Source organism: Formica exsecta, unplaced genomic scaffold (assembly GCF_003651465.1).
Source record: "Formica exsecta isolate Colony F162 unplaced genomic scaffold, ASM365146v1 scaffold226, whole genome shotgun sequence".
Classification (NCBI taxonomy): domain Eukaryota; kingdom Metazoa; phylum Arthropoda; class Insecta; order Hymenoptera; family Formicidae; genus Formica; species Formica exsecta.
Window position 1 is genome coordinate 418,765 of NW_021849556.1, and position 25,837 is coordinate 444,601.

Genomic DNA, 25,837 nt, shown 5'->3' on the forward strand with positions numbered 1-25,837 from the left:
GAGGGGGAGAGGGGGAGAGGGGGGAGAGGGAGATATAGAGAGGAAGAGAGAGGGGTAGAGGGGGAGGGGAGGAGAGGGGGAGAGAGAGAGGGAGAGACAGGGAGAGAGAGAGGGAGGAGAGAGGGGGGAGAGCCAGCGCAACGATTATAAGCCTGCGCCCAACGAGTAGGCATGCGATTGACGTTTAATTATTCGTTGCGCATTCATACTCTTCGTTTCCTCCACAACACGCGTCCACATTCTCTCGTTGTTCTTTCTCGTTCTGCGCCGTTACGACAGAGCATTACCGTTACGATAGGGCGCAATAAGAATTTGTCTTGACGATTAATTAGAGAGCGGACCAATTCAAAATTCGATCGTTCGATACTATCCCATCAAAATTTCAACAATTATTTTCCATGCTTCTAATATATTTTTAATATATTTAATAGTATTTCAGTTAAACTAATTATTAACAAGTTTTTTTGATAAATTATACGTTTGATCAATTAAATTATGTCACAAATATTTTTATAAGCAATGATTCCAATCGATTTTTTACTTACCTTCTATTATGTGGTACGTTATATCATACGGACGCGAGATTTTCGATGATCGATGCAGTTGTTGCTCTAAATGGATGACTGTTTATAGTTATATCAACTGCAACAGCTACTAGCGTGTTGTATGTGCGCATCAGATAAATAGCAGGTAAATGAGCGGAGATGAAAAAGAGAGATAAAGAAGGGGGAGAGAGAGAGAGAGGGGTGGGGGTGCAAATATTTTTATAAGCAATGATTCCAATCGATTTTTTACTTACCTTCTATTATTTATATATATTCGTTAATCTCGGAAATTTTGCATGGTTATACAATTATCGCGGTTGCTGTTATGAAATATTAATATGTGTGCATGTGTGCGCCACGCTTAATATTTAAAACAGTTATTGCATTTATTTAATAATGTGATGCTCTCGGGCGTGGCAAGCATGTGGTAACCAATACACGGATGGTCCAATGGATTCCGTTTCATTGCAGCGCTTTGTTCAATACTGAAACGGTTAAATTATAATATTACATGTGTATTTACTTGTGCACATTATTGGTCTAGAACGGAGATGTATATACAATTTTTCTAATTTTAATAATGACAGCAATAGGCTCAGGATAAGAACAATTAAATGGAAAAAAAAACTTTTTAAATGCACTTAGTTAATTGAATTTAACAATAAATAAACCGCCAGTTTTTTCTAATTTTATTTCGCACACACACACAAACAGATTTCAATTCAAGATGAGATATATAGTTATACATTCATTTTTATCAATATAACCATTTGACGATTCAAGTTTGATTCAATACGAAATCATTAATCTGTACTCCAGAAAATAACAATTTTCATTCTAATGTATTTTCATGTGTCATTACGTACGACTTTTTTTATTTTTTTTTTCGCTGTTATTTGTTAATAATGCATATAAGTTAAATACAAAAAACTTTGAAGCAATTATATTTTAAACTGATAATCTCGCGCAGATATTCGCACTGTATTTTCACAGTTCATAATTTTCATAATTCGGAAAAACAAAGCGTTTGCGATTTGCGAGCTGATTTAGCAAATGCATATTACACATTGCTCAATCATGCTTCTTGTTTACGTATAAAGCAACACCTACTAATCACGACATCATCAGCAACACTAATACGTTGTAATCACACAGAAAGCACAATAATGATGAATCCGCTTTGCAATTCACGCAATTCGAAGGGAAAGCCATTAAACGCGATGATACGTAATGCATGGACGTAAACTGGATATAGCTGTAATAACCAGGACGTAATTTCGCAATGCTTTTCCATGAATGATGATGCGGCAACATCTCATAGAATAAATATCCCACTAAAAAATCCTCACAAAGGTAAAAAAAATACGCCAAGTACATACCTAAAAAATAACTTATAAAAATTTTCCCCTACAAAATAAAAAACCCTAAAAAATAAAAAATAAAAACTAAATATGAAATCAATAGTTAACTAGCCAAGTACTTAGAAGCAGCCCAGTTTGTGAGAATTTGTAATTTGAAATAGTATTTGTCATAAAATATATCAATGCAGCGTAGTGGGGTATACATATACATATATTCGTTCTCTCTCTCCCTCCCCCCTCTCTCCTGCTCTCTCTCTCGCTTCTTCTCCCTCTCCCTCCCACCCTCCCTCTCCCTCCCTCTCTTCCGCTGTCTCTCTTCTGCGCTCTCTCCCCTCCTTCCCTTCCCTCCCTCTCCCCCCTCTCTCTCCTGCTCTCTTTCTTTCTCGCCAGCTCTCTCTCTCTCTCTCTCTCTCTCTCTCTCTCTCTTTCTCTGGCCTTTACGATCCATGTCAATCTGCTTATCGGAACAACCACTCGACACAAACTTGTTTGATTAAGATGCTGGATGAAGTGAGACAAGCAGCTGATCGTAGGATGGTCACCGTGTCTGTGTTCTTCGATTTTTCGAAGGCTTTTGATAGGGTGGATCATTTCCTATTAATCAAGAAGTTGAAGAACTTAAACTTTTCTGATAGTGTCTTGCGTTGGATACACTCTTATTTGACGGAGCGGACTCAGGCGGTTAAGGATAGCATGGAGGGTACTGTCTCGTCGCCATCTCTCGTCAGGATTGGAATGCCTCAAGGCTCTGTTTTGGGACCCTTGCTTTTCACTTTATATTTATCTGACTTTAGTCGTGTGGTCAAACACTGCAAATACAATTTTTATGCTGACGATCTTCAAGCCTACATTCACTGTGAACCAAGTGATTTATCCGACTCTATCCGGCAGGTCAATGAGGACATTGATGCTATTCTTGGCTGGTCTACTGCTAACAGGCTCATCTTAAACTCAGATAAGACGCGGGCTATAATTATGGGAACATCGAGATTTGTCAATGCCATTGATCTGACTATCCTTCTTGAAATAAAAGTAGATAGGGCCGCAATTAAATATTCTACATCTATTAAGTATCTTGGTGTTACGATCATGAATACTCTATCTTGGGAAAAACAGGTTACTAATATGGCAAACAAGATCCATTCAGCTCTATATCAATTAAAACTCTGCAGGCATCTACTCCCTGAAACTCTTAAAAATAAGCTCGTTATTTCACTAATCTATCCATATGTCGATTATTGCTGTGCAGCTTATACTGACATGACTGCCGAACATAATCTGAGACTTCATAGAGCAGTGAATTCTTGTATCAGATTTATTTTTAACGTGAAGGCTGATTACACCTTACTATGAAAGGTTGGCTTAAAGTTGATTCTCGAAGAGCCTATTTTGTTGGATGCTTATTGTACAAGATACTACAAACTAAACAACCTAGTCTTCTACACTCTAATTTTAACTGCAAGATCAAAACAACGGATCGTGCTACTAGAGCTCCGAAGGATATTTTAATTCAGCCACAATGCAGGACTGAATTGTATAAACGCTCTTTTAGGCTTTCATCAGCTAGACTCTGGAATGGTCTTCCTCCATCTAGCCGAAATGTGACGACATTGACTGATTTTAAACAAAAGTTCTATACACATTTGCTCGTCTGTGCATCTCATGACTAGGGTCATGACTCAGAATGTTCTTAACACTGTGGCATCTCTCTTTGGCATACCTTTAAAGATTAAAGGTTAAAGATTAAATATTTAGAATATTACTATATACATTCATATTTATTGTACATATTGTTCTTTTGCACATGTATATGCACATGTATACGTACACTTTCACATATACACATTACACATGTATATACTCATAACGCACACTCTCACAGTTACACACTTACACATATATACATACACTTACATATACACTCACTCGCACACTTATTCTTGTTATACACTGAATTTTGTTATACACTCTCTTCAATGTATTTTTATTTATTGCGCTTGAGGGGATCCGTCCCAGAGCGCTTAATAAATGAAGCTTTCTCTCTTTTTCTCTCTCTCTCTCTTTCTCTCTCTCTCTCTCTCTCTTTCTCTCTCTTCTATTGTATTATAAATTTATAAAATTATAAATTTATAAAAGAGTATACTCAAAGGAATAATTGTACATGAGAAGTGTGAATGCTTCTTGAGGAAATCGCTTTGCGTGTGTGCGTACGAGCATACGTACGTAAGTCTGAAATCTGAAACTGAAAGACCAAATGTCACAATTCTGGTATATACAGTTATCATATCTAAGGATTGACTGCACCAATCTTATTCAAACTGGTCGCAATCGAAAGCTTGCATCCATATTATATAATAAAATCGCCGTTAGTTTTTTCTTTTTTTGATTACGTTTTTAGTTCCTAAGATATTTTAATCAATAGTTTATTCAAACTATTTTATAGATGTAAAATTCTGGATAAGCTTAGTAGCGCCGCGGCCCCTGTACATAGGCAAAACTATTGATAAGCCAGTGAGTATTTTTATGTACCTGGCGTCGCGATGCTACCGCGTCGCTTGATAGAATATCCGCATTCTCTCTCTTGTGTGTATAATTATTGTGTCTAAGATTGGAATAATCAGAAATAAGAAAGATAAAGAAGAGTTGTCAAACAATATTAAATTGTCAAATCCATTGATTACGATCATGTATTAATCTTATTTGATACTTGCGTATGAAATAATTAAAAAAGACAATCCCGATAAGCGCCACAATCTCAATACATCTCAATATAATGTCGTCACTTATTCTTATTCGTCAATTATCACAGTCGGGAAGTCAAATCGATATTAAAATAAAAAAAAAAGTTGGAGAAGAACTTGCATGCGTGTAGTCATCCACAAAAATGTCACGCGTTTGTCTCTTTAAACCACACTGAGGATCGATTTAAACGGATATTTACGGAAAACCGCGAATATGAAGAGCTACAGGTTTGAACGTTCCATAAATAGTATAGCGCGGCACCCAGCGCGTGCGAAAGACCTGTCGCCCCGTCCGTCGCGCACAAATTCCCAGATTGCAGACACAGTCGTCCAGGTCCCACCGCACACCGCACATCATCGGTCGTTTGTGCACACACTTCTATCCCGGGATAATAGCTTTTCGTGCGAATTTGCACACACGGAACACATCACGGGACGCAGTCGCGCTCGCAGAATACCGGAAGGTGCGCGATCGATCGGGCCTTTCCTCTCTCCCTTTCCCTTTCTCTCTCTCCATTGCCGCGTACGACTCAATAGAGACGCGTTAACGTAAACGAACGTGTCTCTCGTGTATTTTACGAGCCCGTTTGTAAACCGCTCAGCTCATCGCACATCCGGATACACGTCGATCAACGCAAGCGCCCGTTGTCTTGATCTCTCGCTGTCGCATGTCTCTATATTCGAGCTATTAATCTTTCTCTTTCTCTCGCATACATAAAATTATCGCAGTTTTGGAGTTATAAACGTTATTAATAATAACAATAAGTTTGAATCAATCTTCAAAAATATAAATAGATAGAGCACGTATGCTTAAAAGTCTGTGTTTTGATAGATTTAATTGAAAAATATACATCACACAGGAAAATAACTTATAAATTTTTTATATACTGCGCATATCTTTTTGATGATTAATTTCTTGAATGAAAGATCGCAAGAGAATATTTTTCTGTAGGCTGTGTATTAATTGACATAACAAACTGTAGGCGTGATCCATTCACTTTGAGACGGCTAAATATTTTTTGCGGAACCGGATAATGCACTATGAGAAACAACGATGTTTGGAATTAACGATCAACAGGTTGACTATGGATGCAACAGGAATCTGTTTTGATTTAATCATGAGAAATGGGGATGTTTACTGTAGCAGATGTTTTGGCGAATATTGTCCGGGTTATTTGATCGAAATGTAGGTGTAACATGCGAGCAAAATACATAGAATGAACACTACAGACTACAAGAGGACCAGTGCTTGATACATACATACACACGCACACGCATACGCACACGCATACGCACACGCACACGCACACGCACACGCACACGCACACGCACACGCACTCACATAGATATATAAGGGAAAGTAGGGTAAAACTGGGTACTTTTTTGGATTTGTATTACAAATCCAAAAAATCTGAGAGTAAAAAGAATTTTGCCGACCGTTAGTAGTCTTTAGTGAATCTTAAACTATGAGATAATAAGGCTAGTTGCCGGAAAAAAAAAATTTGGTTACCAAAAATAACAAGATTTTGTGGAGAAATCAAAGTACTCGATTTTGTCCTACCGGTAGGGTCAAACCGGGTATCCATTTGAAAATATGCAAAAACATCGTAATTACAAAATCTAGATTTAGTTTAATCAAAATACAATATAAAGATGTATTCTATTGACAAAAATCACAAATAAAGATATCCACTTGTTCGACATTACTGCAGGACTTTCTTATTTAACTTTTTAACTTTAGAGGTCTCAAAAAGCTTTTTTTTAGTGGTTTCTTTTTCTGAGCGTTAGTTTTCGTTTCCAGTTGCTTTTTGTAGAGACACAAAGTCAGGATAACAATTCTTCCTCTTTTCATTATATAAGATATGTAAGTACCCGGTTTTGCTCCAACACAAGGAAAGTAACAGATACGGCGGTTGTATATTCCGGCGTACAAAGTACCGATCAAAACTAATATGATATACTTTCTAATATGTACAGAATGCAATGCTGCACTTACCGAAACAGATGTTCTATAAAAAGTGCACGACGACTCGATTATTGCCTCAATATCGATCTTTTTGGGGCTAAAAAATTTGAACTTCTATTAAAAAAGAAATATCGTGTGCACAGGGGCACGGTTTGTTTTTAATACAAAAGATCGTGAGGAAAAGTAATAATGTATATTTGCGTATCATCTACTTAAATCGATGCAATGCAAGAAAAGTTATGTGTATATTATAGTTATAATATAAACTTATTAATATTATTTATGTCTTCCCTATATAAAAAAAGCATGTAAAGTCGATACTCGCATATATCGAAGTTTATTGTTGTCGCTTTTCCGCGATGCTGATTGGCTGTCTCGCTTGTGCGCTGCGACTTGCTACAAAAAAAGAGAGATTAAATTTATCTAAAAATCTATGACGTGTATATATGATTTATTCAATTAATTTTCAAAATTGAAAGAAATTATTGAGAATTTTATAATTTAAAATCTTAAATATCTCTGTATATTTCAACATTCAGATAAAAAAAAAAACTTAATTCACAATAAAAATTCAGTAATATACTATAGCGCTAATTATATTCTGACTCGATATAGATCATTAATAATCAATAGAATACAACTTTAAAATCGATTCTTCAAAGCCGTAAAGTTTACTCTCTTAAAAGCAATACATGACGAGTTAATCCTTGCGAGTTTAACACAAATAAAAACAATACGTGAACGTAATATTTGAAATTAAATTAAATGAAATGACGGCTAAAAAATTATGTAGAAATAATAGTTGAATGACGGACGTTTTCAGGATTGTCCTAAAAAATACAAGTCACGAGATACAATTGAGCGATAACCCAGAAACAAATTGCGGTACACATAAAATTGTTCATGATAGATTGTAAAAATTTCCCACATAACGACGGACGCGGCGCTCGCATGTAAATCTCGGTAATAATGCAAATTAATTCGTAGATCACGTTTTTCAAAATATGAATTATCACGGCCAGCGCTACTGCAAACTATAATTTTGAACGGAACGCCTCTCGCTTTGTCACTTCCATGCGCGTGACATCGTTCTACTTAGCGTAAGAACAGCAGTAGGTGGAGACGATTTATTTCATTCGGACAATAATTATAATTAAACGATGTCGGCGAACAGAGCGGAAAAACATGGAGTTGCCGCTGGGATTTAATTCCGCGCGAGAGCTCGGCCTGTAATCTCAACATGACATATTTAAACTGTTACTTTGAAACACGTAACCATATAAAAAGTGTTGACCGCGTACAATCCATTAGTTTAATAACATTGTCATGAAAATAGATCTTGATAGATTACGTACATTTGTAAAATACATGTTTAATGTATCTATAAAAAAAGTAACAATAACATTTACACGTTTAATGAAACATGAAATTATAGATCTCGTCTATAAAGTACAGCATGTATTCATTCCACATCTCTCGATCAATTGAAGTCTTTCGATAACACTTCCGAATTATCCAGCGCTCGTTTGCATTTAAGAATATCGTCCCGCGAAGAAAATCACCATCTAGATGCTATATAATATCTCTGTATAAAGAAACTTTTTTTCTCTTCTTTGAACATTTAAAGCTATCTGCTTCGGAAATCAAGGACCGACAATCACGGAAACAAGGGCAAACTTAATGGAAATGACGGACAAGTGAAAGTTCAAGTATATGTACATTGCTTTGCGAGATGTGAAAGTTATTATCATTACATATCTACATAGATTTCGAACAAGATCTTTCTGTGTCATATTTATTACAAAAAATTATACGAGAATACGTGAATAAAATCATTACCATTCTCATTTTGCTTTGCGAAATTGAATTTTTTTACAAAGATATTTCTAGTTGCAGAGACAAAGAAAAAATAATATGCGACCTTTTTATTGCAGTAAATTAAGAAAATATTTAAAACAGTATAACTTCCTAATTTCTGTGATATTTATTATATTGCATATTACTTTATTATCTTATTTCCCTCTATACATATACACGATGTAAAATTTAACAAATTTTTTTTTCTCTTGAGAGATACAAATGATTTGTACAATAATTTTTCAATATTTTGCAAAATTGATTTAGAGTAGTAAATATTCACATATTTCTCACAAAGTTGGAAAGATGCTAAATGACGGGAAGAAATAAGAAAATGTCAGAGAAATTATTGAATAGAATCGTAGAAAATCATTCATAGAGATGGGATTAATAGAGAAACAACAAAATAACGAATTAAATTAATCTGATAAATAATTAATTAATTAAATAATTTAAAAATTGCATACCGTACAGTTGTTCTGCCATTGTCGAATATCTCCGGGTCTTCTTCTCCTTTCTCGTTTATTCTTTACTGCTCCTTTATAGCATTTATGTAACTCGCACACTTACTTGCGAAAATACAATTAACTGTGATCATGCGCGTAATAATTAGCAAAATATGACAATCGCACAGTACTTTGAGCATTATTTTACCGACGTTAATCGCACGCAATGATAAATGACAGGCAACTTACATTTTTCGACAAATTGATGAAAAAATTGAAGTGCAATGTGACATACATTCGAATTCAAGCATTAAGAAAATATTTATTACTTTAAAATTCCTTACAATTAGTGATTAACGACGCAGCGATCACTATTTATCAAAGTGACATCTATTCATTGAAGCAAATATTTCACATGATTTAATCATTTAAAATAGGAAACAAAACGATACGGAATTGAAATTTTACAATTTATTGTTTTATTCCAGTATTTAGGATAATAATTATTTCTTTAATGCTTGAATTCTTGAATGTATCTCACATTGCGCTTTAAATTTCCCATCGATTTCGATGTAATTTTCTTATTATTTTAAATTGAGAACGTACAGTAATGTACGAATCTTGCAGGATATATACAGGGTGTCCCAAAGCACCCTTGACAACGCTCGTGAGCAAGTAGAGCACAGTAAACTGAAATTGATTTTTTCATTTATATGTAATATATATATATATGAAAAAATCAATTTCTTATTATTCAATGTATTATTCTTACTTCATATTAGTATATTAATAAATCACATGAAATTAATATCTGCTTTGATAAATAGCAGTCGCTTCGACACGCTTATGAGTCGTTAATTGTTAATTATAATAGAGATCGAGTTTCAAACATCTTTTAATAATTTTCGTGTATAACGAGGTACTTACTATGACGACACATGAAGCTGTTGCCTACTCACTCTCACTATATGAATGACAAGGTGAGGCGTTTCATGTTTCATACACAATACAGGTTGTGTTTCGATATTCACTGCCAGTACTGGAAATCTATAGTGTACGTCACGTACTCGTCTTTGTTTACATATTTGGCGACATGCGGCGTAGTGCGGGGTCTATTAAAACAAAAAGACATCGAGAGAGGGAAAAAGATAAAGACGCGCAGAGAAACGGAAAGATTATCGATCAACGATTATTCAATCAACGTTCGTACATTACAAAAAATGTAATATTTTTTGTCCATCAATATAAAGTTCTATTTTGGCAAGTACTAATAATATACATCTCTGACGGAAATTGAAATCCCAACACCAAGAAAGAGTTATGCTGGGTGAATGAAAATTACACAGAACATGTTTGTTTACATAAGTATTTACTTTTATTTAATTTTTTAATTTTTTTTTTATTATACAGGGTGTCCCCAATTTAAATGTCAAAACTTTAGGAGCGTGTAGGGGACCGATAAACTAAGACAAAAAGTCCTTTAGAGATTTGCTCGTTTCTGCTTTGTTTTGAAGAAAATCGCAAAAAATGAAAGAAATAATTTTCACCAAAAAACTTAAAACAACACTGAAATTATTAAATTTATCAAAAAGTATTATAAAATAAAAATTGTAAAACATGAAATTAAAAAAAGAGAGTGAGTTAAAATCTTTCTGAAATAAAATTAGAGGGTTGTAGATAAATACGCGACAACGCGAAATTTTGTTTCTAATCTAATTTTACCTTAGGAGGATTTTTTTTTATTCGTCCAGTATAACTCCTTAGTGTTGGGATTTCAATTTCCATCAGTTTATATTCGTTATCTCAACAAAATATTTAATACATATAAGATACATTCGAGAATCTTAGTATTAAAAAATAATAATTGCCTTTGATCTTCTGAACTCCACAACAGGTACACCATTGTGACTATGAGCAGATTCTTTATTATCACATATTCAGTTCATCTCTATGTCTTTCCAACCCTACCAGCTGGATGTTCATTGTTACGTGTGTGTGCGTGTGTGTGTGTGTCATGTGTGCTAACTATGATTTATTTTCGATAATGAATAGCACATTATAATATACTTCCGAATAATCTAATATTAAATCAAATTGCAAATTTATAATTTCGATTAATATTAATTTTTTAATTTTAAATGTGCGATTCATTCAACGATAATACAATTCAGAAATAACATCGTATCGTGAGCGTAGAGTAACACGTGCAAATGAGCGGCACGTAGTCTATATTTATGCAACCTGCGTGTTATTCGTAATTAGATCGCGCTTCTTGCAAGTTCTTGAACGCAAATATCAGTTTTAATTAGCTTTGTCGTTTTCAAGCGCTCACATTGCATTCCTCTTCGTTTTGCAAACAATCGCAACAATCTTCTATCAGTTTGGTAATATTTACTTTATGCACAATCGAGAAAATTTTTCCTGAATTTTGAAATACATTTAAGAAAAAATACTTCTTCATTAAATTTAATTAGATTTATTAGTAATTTAAACATTAAGGTAATTCAAGTAAAATTCGTTAAATTCAAAAAATAATACATTCAAAAATTAAAAATGTGATATTGATTTAATAAAGAATACAATTTTTTCGGATTATTGAGCAGCTCATCATCGATTAATATTGATAGAAAATAATTAATAATACACGAATGCATAATTCTTAACAAATTCAATATGACGCGAACAAGCCCTATGCTGACAAGCTTTATCACACAGCTGATTGTGACTGATACTTATTGATAATTACCATAGCGTTGCGACGGAAACCTCTAACCGGATTGCTCTCGGTATTACGACACAAACAAGATTCTCCTTAACCAGTTCGTCAGAGCATTAACAGATAATCTCGCTATGCTGGAGAGCTCGATGACATTGATCAATTAAATGGTACGATGTCGCGTCCACGTCGTATCTCGTTAACGTCGCGTTTGTGCAAACGCAAGTTTGCATGTCAACCAATACGACAGTAGTTCGAAATGACAACCGACTCGCTGATAGGATTGAATTTAAAATCGCGACTGGTCTGACCGTGAGAGATGTCGATGTGAGATTTTAACTCGATTTGTCTCAAATATTCAAGTGAGATTTTTTACTATTCTGTGCATCGCGCTTTCGTTCGATGGCGCTTTCACTGATAACGTTGATAATTTCTCCATGTATTCAATGTACACTGGCACTAATTTTTCTAAAATTTACATCGCATTTATTAGCGTAAATGAGAATTTTATTAAAATAATATTGTAAAGTAATCTTTGTGTTATAAACTATATAATTACATAAATTTTTTTATATAGTATTTATAATATATAAAACACAAAAACATTATTTTCCGCAAACAATTTCTAAAAGATCTTTTTATACTCATTCTACGCTAGCATTGCAGACGAAAAACTCTATTAAATCAACAATATCCCTCCGTAAAAAAGGCATGTTAAGTCGATTCTCGAAAGTCTCGAAGTGTATTGTTGTCGCTTTTCCGCGATGCTGATTGGTTTTGTCATTGCGCTTACTTCGTTAGCGGCTGTCATTGCATATTTTGACAGTTATTTTGTGTATATATCGTTAAAAATGTTTAATGAAAAAGAATTAATAGCGCGCGCGAAGCGCGCGTTGTGTTGTGCTAGTATGTACATATAATGAATGTGTCTTCACGATTTGAATATCGTGGTAGGATTATGCGCAGCGATTACAAGTGGGATTAATTCGTACACATCAGAACAAAATTATGCGCGCGCGGCTAGCATGATAACACTTAATTAAGTGCTTCTCCTCGCGCGCCCGCGTTTCGAATTTCTCACGTTAATACTCACGAAGACAATAATATTACTGGCGGCAGCCAACAATGCCGCACAGCTGATCACGTAGGCGGAGGGTAGATACGTTCGAATGCGAAGATATTGACTGCGTTCGCAATATGCGTAGCACGAGAGACAACGTAGGTGCCTTAGGTTTCCTGCCCCCCCCACCCTTTCTCTATCATCCCTTGTGTGTCGAACCGCATCTCCGACATCTCGTCCTCGACCACCCTTTTTCCGTGCCCTTTCGACCCACCCGTTATCGCAACCTCGGAATATGATGCTTTAGCGTACTACGCCCACGTTGTTCCGTGACACGACCTTGATATAGCTGGGCTAAAAGAAGATGAGTGTATGAAGAGATCATCCCTCAGAAGAGAAAAGATGTTTTCCCGCAGTCGCACTGAGAAACCGAAATGAGAAGCGCGCGATGGATGGATTAGTTAGTTATATTGATTTTTCCCGTATCTTTCTATTGAACGTCGAAAGTAAATGTTTAGAACGGCATTTAGGATGGATTTTTGTCACTTTCGATGATAGCGATATAATCCCATTTCGATTCTCTCGATAACAAATATCAAATAGATTCTTAAATAGATATTAAAAGATAATAAATACTAAAAATTTTGCAGATTAACCTGAATTTTTTGAAGTTACATTTTTCATTCAGATATCAATCTATATATGATTATACTTTTAAAAAATGTTTACATTAAACATATGTCTTTATAACCATTTTAATATTCTTTAAAATTTTTTTGTTTTTTTAAATTTTTGAATCTCCTCCAAGATTTACATAGTTTCCTCCAGTGTTTTCCGCAAAATTCAACTTACTTCGCTCATTGCTATGCATTAATTGTAATTATATTGCTTATCATATTTCTACTCTAAATGATTGTTTGTGATATGAATTGTGTACTGATATAATGAAATAAATATATCTTATATATATGATATATACAGAGTGTCTCAGAGATCAGGTCAATAAAACTTCATGATCTTATAGAAATTGAATTTGCAACAAAAAAGTTCCTATAAACATAGGTCCGGAAATGCTTCATTAAAAAATTTACTTAAAAAAGGGGTAATACAAAGGTTACATTAATGAGACCATTCAGAAAGACAACAATTTTATTAAAAGTAAAAGAAAAATAATTTTTAATCAAATTATCAAATATGTTCAAAATGATGTCCCTGTTCATTAATGCATTTTTGGCATCTACGCAATATTGACTTTTTTTTATTAGCTATAACTTTTTAACGAACCGTTTCCGGACCTATGTTTATCAGAACTTTTTTTTTCCAAATTCAATTTCCTATAAAATCCTGTTGGCCATAACGCAGGGCAGAAAGTGAAAAGATAGACGTCGCCCGCAATATTTCAAGTCGAAAAAACTCGTATAATATGTAAAATATTTACATTATATCATATATCATTGAATTTGTTTCAAATAGCGCTACAATTTTTATCATATCGAAATATTTACATTATTATAAAAAAATTATGCATATCTCTCCGTTCGTTAACACATAATTTATGGAAGCAACCACTATGTTCACAATAGAATTCAATTTGAACTATTTAATTTGATATATATTTGTTGTGGTCTATCTTTTTTAGTTTAAAAGATAGAAGAGGGTGGTCACTTTTGGTGGGACACCCTGTATATATAATATATCTTATATAAATAATAATTTGTCAAATTGAACGGCGATGCTTAATATAACTCATATTTCTGACAATCTTTTTTTAAATTTATTTACCCATGATTGTATCCTTAATTTTATAGAAGATTCTTATGCAAAAATCATAAATATTGAATGGTATAAACTTGTTTTTACGATGTGAACGTGAGGAACAAGCGGAATAGTGTCCCGGAATGGCCTGCCGCGCGTGAAGCTGGAAAAATCGACCTGGCAATCCTTTTTTCCTTGCTTGCACCGCAGGGGGCAGTCAAACTATGTTACACGCAATTATTAACAAATCTCTCCATTTTTATCGCTTTTATCCCTTCCGCCCTCCTCGCCATACATCATTATACCGCGTCATTTCCCTTTTGCTCGTTAAAACTTCGATAGTAAATTACGTTGCTCTATCCGCGCAAATAGCGCGAGAAGAGTGAACTTTTTCAACCTGTTCTACGCGCTTTTCCCAGCATAAACGCAATCATTGTTCTGTAGAAAGCGACGATCGCGCGATCTTTTTTCCGCAAAAAGTTCCAGCGTTATTAATTTCTATCGATTCCAATAAACTCGGTTTCCGCCGGAAATGGAAAACTAATTCGTAAATTCGTTTGCAATATTCTCGAACTATAAATAAATTTCGTATTTCTATTCACAATATTGTACAAATATTCTAATTATATTAAGTTTTAAATAATATAATTAATATAAATACAAATAATGAATCTCTCTTTAGTCATTTATTTCGATTTTCGAAAGATCTCTTAATTCTTTTGTTTTTTCGAAAATTAACACTCCAAAGAAGATAGAAATGATCAATTTCCTAAGTACTTTAATCGCATTAAACAAGACAAGTTTGGTGGATGTAAACTTTATATAACAAAATCCGCACGATGTATAAGATCGGGTACAAAAGTGAAACGGATCTCCCCTCGTCATCTATAATTCCCAGAGCTTTCGCGGGAACATTACGTGAACATTCTCGTCCTCCTAATGGACGTAGGATCTGCGGTAACCGGCAATAACGCGGGTGTCTGTCGAATTCGCGCGGCTAATGGCGTGAAGGTTTATCCAGATGTTACAAAATCCTTAGAGCTCGACATTGGCTTGATCATGTCGGATTGTGTTTTCGTGAAAGTGCGCTTAATCGCAAGATGCGATTGAGACCCGACACTGTGGAGTCCTTCTGTCAGCTTAAGTGGATTTAGGGGGAAGTAAATGTGTTCAGTTTTAGCAAATATATATAAAATGACTAAAGATTCGCAACTTTTTTTACTGAATTTTTTTAATCCTTAAAATTGGTGTAAGAGAATGATGCATTTACCAGAGTGATACTTTATACATGCAATATTTTAAACTGAGCTATAATAATTATATATGCAAATTTTAAGAACAATTCCCGTTTATATCTTGTGTGTATGTGCGTGCGCACGTATGCGATGTTATCATATAAATTAGAATAAAGAACTATTTATTAAAATTATTAAGTAATATTATATAACTCTTGTATTTCAACCCGGGTCTTTTCTGAAATTTACTGTTTGTTACATTCTTACTTATTATTAAAAAGAATAGAAACGTCTCGACAATTGGATAATTCACATAATTAAATTATAAATCTTCACGCGGGCGTGCGGTAGACCTCACTAACAATATAACATTGTTATCTCAACAATCGGCGCAACTGTCGCTCACGTTTATAGCAAGGGAGCGTGAGTGTTAATTATTTTCCTAGACTTGATGTTGCGGAATATGTATTGTATAAATTCTCTGTAAAGAGAGGAGAGAGAAGGGGAGGGGAACATTAGGGTAAACAGAGTCCGGATTAAATGTCGCCCTGCAAAACATGACTATGTCCCCTTGGAGGAGAGATCGGTGCGTGCGACGTGCGCAGCTATGTGTTCTCAGCTCGGTGACGTAAATCCTACCCACGGAGACGAGAGACATCCGCGGAAATTGCGACGGTGGTGCATCACACTACACATTCTCAGCCCACGTTATATCCTTTTGTTACAGCGCGCGGATTTGGCATGAGAGTGGTGGGCGGCAAGACCGGATCGGACGGGCGCAGCTTCGCGTGCATCGTATGGACCGTGTCAGGTGGTCCCGCCGAAAAGGCCGGCTTACAACAAGGCGACAAGGTACGTGCGTACATGTTGATATTTTATTCGCATAAATTCTATATATGTAGACTGTTATAATATAATTATCATATATATTTACATCTAGATTCTAAGAATAATCCTGAAAGAGTTGCCTACACAGTTGAAAAATTGGTTTCTTGTTAAAAAATATGCTGATTAAAATTTTTCTATTAAATATTTAACACATTTATGTGTTAATTTAACATATTGCTGTCGTATTAATTGAACTCAAATGTTTAATTACTAAAACAACTAAAAAAAAGTGTAAAAATAACATGTGCACATATTTTTAATTTTACACGATAGATACGTTCCGTATTATTAGTGACAGGATTTATCTATTAAAATTTACAGAAAAAATATTAACTTTATTGTAGAATAAAAATGAGAGTGACTACAGATCGTCAATAAGTGTTTTTCTAAGTTAATTTTATCATCAAAATATATTGATTTTACACTAAATTTATTTTAAATTACTATAAAGTTTGCATTCATTTTGTGTTGAAACATTAACATAGTATTAATGTCACCATAGTATTTAATATATCTATTTTATGTTAAATTAACACACATATTTGTGTGGATCGTTTGGACATGCGATATGTTAAATTTAAGCTAAATTTTCCAACTGTGTATTGCATCTAGATTCTCTATTGTCTCCCTCAGATTTAAACAAGTCATTTGTTATCATCTGTTTATTCTCCAATATATTTTTAATGCATTAAATATTTTAGAATAGCGCGTTTCATTTAGTATTCAAGTGCTTAAAGTATTATTTTTCATATTATGATATTGCGTGCTATTATTTATAAAACAATGTGTAGTAAGAAATTTAAATATATTAATTAGTTGTATACTCAAGGGCAGGAATGGTGTCCCTCGGCGGTTAGGCGGTATATACGTATATGACAACCGAAAGCGTCACGCATACACACGGATCGCGTATATATATGTATCATCTGAAGCACGAAGAAGATCAAGCAGAGAAGGAAAAAAAGTGGGAGGCATTCGGATGTTGCATCCTTATCGTAAGTCATATGATCGAGACAGAAAGCAATGCAAGACGTGATGCTAATTAATGGTGTCCTATATCTGTTTCACTTACTCCAATTGAATGCAGGGAGTGCGAGTGAGACAGTTATAGGACACCGCACTAGCTGGACACCGCTTTTGGCTGTCATACACGTATACATCTAGCCGCCTAGGGACACCATTTCTGCCCTTGAGTGTACACACAAATATATAAAATTATCCATTTTTATTACCTTTATTTAAAACATTAAACTCTTTTATTTTAATCGATCAAATATTTGTTCGACAACATACAAGATTACGATAAATTACTGACGTTACTACGTTCAATTCCATATAGAATTACGCGATACATTTTGCATTTTTAAAGTGCGATAATTTCGTACGTATCGCTCCCGATGTTTTTAAAATTTAATGATTTTGTCCATTTTTTTAGACGGATTTATGAAATGAGAGAAAACTCTACCGCGCGTCCAGCCAATGTCCAGCCAATCGTCGTATATGCAGAATAACACTCAAATAACATAAATAACATAAATATTTGATATACTTCGAAAGCAAATACAGTATGGCGACAAAAATATTTTCCTGTCACACGTTCATCGTTTTACTTGTCGGACATTGTTATAAATGATAAATGCATGTAAATATTGACAGTTTCTGACGCATCGATTTTAATTAAATTTAAAGTTGAAGTACTGACAGTCAAGCGAAAAGAGCCGTTCCATTCGCTTACATATTCGTATTAACGTTAAAATTGATAAATTTTATTTAACGCCATACAAGCTGCATGCAACAATAAAAGCTCATTATGCATTAATTGGGGCAATCAGTTTTATAATAAAAGTACTCTATATCCATATTTACAGTCTGGGTTATTAATATATTTATATCCATCGCGATGCACAACGCAAACTTTGGGACAAATGAATTAAAATTAGCTACTTATTAAGCATAAAACGAATATAAAGCGTGAAGAAAGAGAGAACATCGATTTAATGTTTTTACACGTCATATTTACACAATGCAAACTCGAAGCAAGACTTACATTCTTGGACTTATGTTTAAATGGTTTTAACAGCACGATACTCAGTCATTCAAACAATTTGCGCAAAAAGTACAGTCCCTTGAATTCTCTATCTTTTCCCTCGAGTGTCATTGCGCACAAAGGGATACGATGTAGATAGGTAGGCGCCGGTGATCGATCGATCGAGGAGGCGAGGAGAGACGTTCTCTCGCTCCTGTTTGCCGTCATTACATTTCCATAAAGAGCCCCCGACGACGATTGCTATCATCGGTAAGCCTTTCTCTCGCGCTCGGCGACAAGGTCTAATAAGGAACGTGCAAGTATCGCACAATGGTCCGTATTCTCGTTACGCGCGCATTATCCCTCTTAAGATATAAATATAAAAGAAGCGCGTTTGCCCCTCCTCACCTCCCATCTTTCATTTTTCTCATCTGTGACTGAATATCGAGTCGGGATTAAGAGAGAATTGCATGTCCTGAATTTCGCGAAACATGAAAACGGGATATGGCAAACATCCTGACAAGCGTGACGTACTTATTGCTCGCGCGTAACGAAAATTCATGACGCGGCGCGGCGTTTGCGTGCAAATCGAGCTTTGTTTAATCCTCTTACGTACCGTCGCTTGTAAAATCGGAATGGGCAACAAACTCAACATCTATTCCGATCGATCTATTTATTACTGTCCAACTTTAGACTAGATTTCCGTTAGAATTGACTTTCGTTAATTTGGTATCTCCACTACAAGAAATCAAATTCAAATGTATAGTATATTAAGTGCTAATTTATTAATCAAATCGCGAATTTATTGCTCCTTTCAATTAAGAAGAAATTGATATTAAAGATGCAAATGTTGATTTAGCATTATGCTACGTTTTTCATTTTCAAATAACACTCATAACGAATTAAACAAAATAAAAAACAAATATACCAGAATTAATTGCTAAATAATTGCTCAAAGATAGTGCAAAGATAGATTTGAAACTTTATTTAATATTTATACACGCATACCAACATGCAATACTAAAATCATATAACAGTGAAATAGTCAAGAGTAAAATATTAATAATATCAAATTAATATCAAATTGTTTCCCAAATTAATTGCTACTAAAATATTCTAAATATTTATTGTTCGCAAAATAAGTTTAAAAAATAATAGAAAAGGTCCACACTGCTATAAAAATAAACTACGTTAATGTAATTAAGAGCTCCTTCAATTTTGATTTTAATTATATTTTCCAAATTTCGCGAGAGAGAGAGAGAGAGAGAGAGAGAGAGAGAGAGAGAGAAATATATCAATGTCGATTTTATTATTTATTGTTTAATTTAGGAAATCGAGCTGAAGTGACGGTGCTAGTATGCCGTACAAAAATATTTTAAAAATTTATTTTAAAATTAAGATCTTTTGATTTTAATATATTAATTTTTTCTTTTAAATTATTTACTAATAAAACCTAGAATATATATATATATATATGGTGGATGCGACAGAATTTCCCAGCCTAGTTCTGCACTTTTTTGACGAGTCCCCAAAGCAGCATGTGGGCCTGGCATTATCATGATGCAGTATGATGTTCTTCCTATTGTACATCGCCGGCCTCTTTTCTTGGACTGCTGTATTTAAATTATCCAGTTGCTGACAATACTTCTCCGAATAATGGCAATTACATTATTTAATAAAGTTTATTGACGGTAATAAAAATTTGTATTTTGTTTTATTCCAAAAACGGACAGAACTTTCCGGTAGACCTAATATATTAAATTAAATGGTTCAAACTGAACTTTATTGTGAGCATAGTGATTGCTTCCAAAAGCTATCTTTATTAACGAACGGAGAGGTATGCATAATTTTTTTTTAATAATGTAAATATTTCGACATGATAAAAGTTGTAGCGCTGTTTGAAACGAATACAACAATGTATGATATAATGTAAATATTTTACATATTATACGAGTTTTTTCGACTTGAAATATCGCGGGCGACGTGTATCTTTTCACTTTCTGCTCTGCGTTATGGCCAACTTCTGACTCGTGCATTAGAGATTGACACATAGTATATCTAGACCGAGTGTTGAAGAGTGGGGGCCAAGGTGCACGTAGAAAAGGACATACTCTGTTCCGTGCCCCTTGCGTTCTCTCTCACTCGCATGTAGCATAGCGAAAGAGTACGCTATGTGCGAGCGAGAGAGAACGTAAGAGTAACAGAGTATGTCCTTTTCTACGTGCATCTTTACCCCCACTCCTTAAATAAAGGCAAACGCTCGGTCTAGATATACTATGTCTATGGATTGACATATGTCATGTTGTCAGTTGATCATAATACTCAATCCGAAGTTGGCCATATTGCAGGGCCGAAAATGAAAAGATAGACGTTGCCTGCGATATTTCAAGGCTATAAAATTCGTATCATATGTAAAATATTTACATTATATCATACATCGTTGTATTTTAAACAACGCTACAACTTTTTTCATGTCAAAATATTTACATTATTATAAAAAAATAATGCATATCTCTCCGTTCGTTAACACAGATAGCTTTTAGAAGCAATCACTATGCTCACAATAGAGCAGTTTGAATCATTTAATTTAATATATGTATATTTGTTACGATCTATCTATTTTAGTTTAAAAGATAAAAGGGTATGGTCACTTTTGGTATTTGTTACGATCTATCTCTTTTAGTTTAAAAGATAAAAGGGTATGGTCACTTTTGGTGGGCCACTCTGTATATATATATATATATATGTGTGTATATTTCACATCACATATTATATAATAATATGAAATCACCCTTGTGGAAACAAGCGAGAAATTAGTTTTACACATAACAAATAATAAATTAACAAAATTATAAATTGCAAATGTTACAGTTGCTCAATACCACCCTAAAATCTGCTCCTCCCTTTTGTCTTTCGCTGTTTCTGGCATTCACACACATTCATTCACAAAAACAATTAATTACAATTAATTACCAGAATAGAATGATTATGCGACACTTTGCTACCAACATTAATCACACAGACAGCTCGCACTTTATTTTATATTGCGATTCAACGAATGCGAAAATCATTGTTACGAGGAGCTACAATCTGCTCGGCATTGAAAATTCGCGCCTTAATTACGCTACAATGCGTCGCATTTTACACGTACAACGACAAAACGCGCGTTGATTTTTGTTCATCTTGGTTTCGTCGTGGAATGACAATAATGCATTGTTTATATGCAGTGGTTTTATTGTCATTGACACGGCGAGCAGAAACCATCGCGCGCTCCGTCGTTGTAACATATGTGCGTATTCGTTAGCAACAAAGATAGCATTGTGTGATTCGAGCGTACAATTTTCCGAGCGAATTGTAATTTTGGATAATTGTGATTTTTTCGCATTCTCCCGTCACATTATTTATAAGATAAAGTACATATCGTGCGTATAATTAATGTTGGAAGTGCTATGTAAAAATGTCGTGTGATCATCTTATTTTGACAATTAAATACATGATCATAATTTTTTACAAATGAATGTCGTGTAAATGCCACGAAGAAGCAGCAAAGAAGAGAGGAAGAGAATGTTCGAAAAGGCATTGAGTAATTGAGTGAGCAATTTATACAATAATTTTGTGAATTTATTATTTGTTTTTTGTTAAATTAATTAGCTCATTTATCTTTGCAATAATGCTTTATCTTACATCATTGTATAATATGTGATTCTCCTTTTCGTAACCTTGACATTTTCAACTACATTGCTTTTATGATTTTTTGAATTATTTTAACGATATTTTAAATATTTCTTTATAAAGACATACATATAAATGTATCTTGTGTAAGAAATAGCGACATGTCCTTGTCTACATACTTGGCGGTATGTGCGGCGCAATGAATCCCCCATAACGAGAGGCATCGAGAAAGAGGAAAAGATAAGGACGTCTAGAAAGACGAAAAGATTGTTATTTGCTTTGTCAATGTTCGTAAGATACGGTTAACCAAGGTACATTATATGCATTCTATAAAATTCTATCTCTTATGGCAGCAATCGATCAGTCATTCATCTTTTAATAGTGAGTCTTCTCGTAAAACTAGTTTTTTTTTACATTTATGGTTTTTAATGATTTTTTTTATTATAAATAAAACTCGAACATTATATAAATAATAGAAATTGTTTTTACATTTTTATATGTTACCATAAAAGAACTAATATTAAAAGAACTAATTTTATTAAACTGTTCTATTAATCAAGAATTAATTTACAGTATAATGCATATAATATAAATATATGTATATGCATAGATACAAACATATGTTTCTTGTTAACTTTATGTTTCGATAGAAGAATATTTCATGCTGCCTTAGATATTATTTGAGTTAGATACTTAAATAATGGCTAGGTCAAAAAAGGAAAAAAAGACAGAGACAAATGAAGATACGAAAAGCGTTTTTCTCGGAGGGGCGGAGTAATTAGAACTCCCGCGAGAACAAGTTCCTACTAAATCGGACCTGGAAACGAGAACGAGAACGTAATTAAATATTGATCTTTCTTTTTTTTTTCATTTTATCGCGACAGTAAAAAGGTCGTAAACGGTTTTACATTTCACACGTCGAATTTAGAACAAACGCTGATTTTTCATTAAATGTTTGCAATAAAAGTACCGACTCAGAGTTAAAGAACTTGTCATTAAAAGTTGATGGAACGAAGAAAGAATCGATAGAATAAATTTGTAATAAGAATATAGCGAGTCAACGAAATAAGATTTTTTGCATTAAATTTAAATATTCATTATATTTATTTTTTCCCGAGAATATTGTTTCTGAAATTGTTTCTGAATTATGAAAAAATTAAAATCTTAAATGTTTCTTATCATAATTCGTGTATCTTGTCATACCGGTAATGATCTCGTAATACTATCTTGCCCTATGCCATATTCAGTGTAGTCATTATCTAATGCGGCTGCGCACCGCGTACATACGCTCGCGGTTAGTGAATGACCGCCCACGGTAATTAATAACAATAAAGTTTGACGTCTATCGAAAGGCAAATCCAGCTCTCAGCAGACTGTACATTCTGACAATGTTTGTTCCTGACGTCACGTCAGCGTCATCGTCACGCGGCTTACGTCGGAAATGAAATTTAACGTTCACGAGGACACAGTACGCTGATTAATCGTCGACGTGATCCAATAAACCGTATGAGAAACTTCTATTACTGGCCAATACTTTCAAAGTTGGATCGCACGTGATATGTGCACGTTTCGTAGATAAATTACTCTCAAAACAATGTAAAGATGAATTAAAAAACAAATACAATTTCTAATAAATTGAATAGATTTTATAGAAATCTTGTAGAAATTTTACGCAGTGTAAAATTCAATTTCTTAACAGCAAATGAAAAATATATTTTTAAAATACATATATTAATAAAAATATATAAAATCGAATTTAAAAAATTGTATTTATATAGCATTTTTTATTCAAAATAAAATGGCATAAATTTTTTTATATTTAATTCTGCAAACTAAGATCCTGCAAATTTCAAAAATGCAAACTAGAAATCAAATTTAAACAATAACTTGAATTGAATTGGAGACGTCAATATGAGTTGAAAGTTGATCTTGGAAAAGAGATTTGAATGTTAACAGAATTAAAATAACTTAGAGTGGTTGAAAATGAAGTAAGGTAATATGATTTTAAAATCACGTGCGTCTCTCACCCGTCCTCTAATTCAATATTTCATTAATCTCTAACTTTGTTATAAATCGAATAATTTGTGTTTATTTTATGAAAATATAATCCTTTCTGTTTTAATTTAATAATGATAAAGTAAACTCGACAAAATGAATTTTACTGTGTTAAGTGAGACAAATTTCATCGGAAAATAAAATGCTATTTTACTTCGCTACACCGAAAATGCTTCTATAAGTACATTCATGCATTTTACGATAATAATAAACAGAGAGGTTCTGTTGCCAAAAGTTAAAATAATTTTTTAATATAAATTCAATTTACAATAAATGAAAATGATAAATGAAGAGTCATCCCCACTCTCTTCCTTTCTCAGTTTGTTATTCTGAACGAATATTTACGTCATGATACATCCACGCGACGCCAACGCATCAATATTGACGTATAAATATGAACGAAGATACAAGTTAATCTCCAACAATAGATGATGTAAAAAAATAAACAATCAACGTACGGGAATAAAGTATGAAAATTAAAAAATATTTACTGTGCGTACAACGGCTCTGCTGGAAAGCTAATATTATATCGTGAATGAATATTTTATTGCATGTGCATATCTTACCTAAATATAGGGGAAAGTTGGGTAAAACCGGTTAGGTGGGTCAAACCGAGTACCCCTGTTTTTTTGTAATAAATGCTGCTACCTATAGCTAACTTGTGTTATTAGTTATAGATTGGCGCCATCATTATTTTAAAACAAACCGTGACCCTATGCACACAATATTTTTTTTTTAAATAGAAGTTAAAAGTTTTTAGCCCCAAAAAGATCGGTATCGAGGCAATAATCGAGTCGTCGTGCACTTTTTCTACATAGAGCATCTATACTTACACATCTCATGTAATGAAAAGAGGAAGAATTGTTATCCTGGCTTTGTGCCCCTACAAAAAGCAGTTGAAAACAAAAACTAACGCTCAGAAAAAGAAACCACTAAAAAAAAGCTTTTTGAGACCTCTAAAGTTAAAAAGTTAAATAAGGAAGTCCTGCAGCAATGTCGAACAAGAGAATATCTTTATTTGTGATTTTTGTTAATAGAATACATCTTTATATTGTATTTTGATTAAAATAAATCTAGATTTTGTAATTACACGGTGTTTTGCATATTCTTAAATGGGTACTCGGTTTGACTCTACCGGTAGGACAAAACCGGGTACTTTGATTTCTCCACAAAATCTTGTTATTCTTGGTAACCAAACATTTTTTTTCAGCAACTAGCCTTATTTTCTCATAGTTTAAAGTTCACTAAAGACTACTAACGATCGGTAAAATTTTTTTTACTCTGACAGTTTTTTTACTATATCAGTTCTTCCTCTTTTCATTACATGAAATGTGTAAGTACCCGGTTTTGCCCCAACACAAAAAAAGTAACAAATACGGCGGTTGTATATTCCGGCATACAAAGTGCCGATCGAAACTAATATGATATACTTTCTAATATGTACAGAATGCAATGCTGCACTTACCGAAACAGATGCTCTATATAGAAAAAGTGCACGACGACTCGATTCTTGC

At 33.8% G+C, this 25,837-nt stretch overlaps 1 protein-coding gene across 3 annotated transcripts in view; it reads left to right on the top strand.

The window, feature by feature from the left end:
* LOC115235552 (regulating synaptic membrane exocytosis protein 2-like) overlaps window positions 1–25,837 on the top strand; it is a 194,709-nt gene that overhangs the window by 77,271 nt on the left and 91,601 nt on the right. For all 3 annotated transcript variants that reach the window (XR_003884047.1, XM_029807418.1, XM_029807417.1), the window contains exon 11: window positions 16,410–16,534. Coding sequence is in view for 2 of the 3 variants with exons in the window: in XM_029807418.1 (XP_029663278.1) it covers window positions 16,410–16,534 (125 nt within the window). In the remaining variant the exon portion in view is untranslated. The remainder of the gene's footprint in view (window positions 1–16,409; window positions 16,535–25,837) is intronic.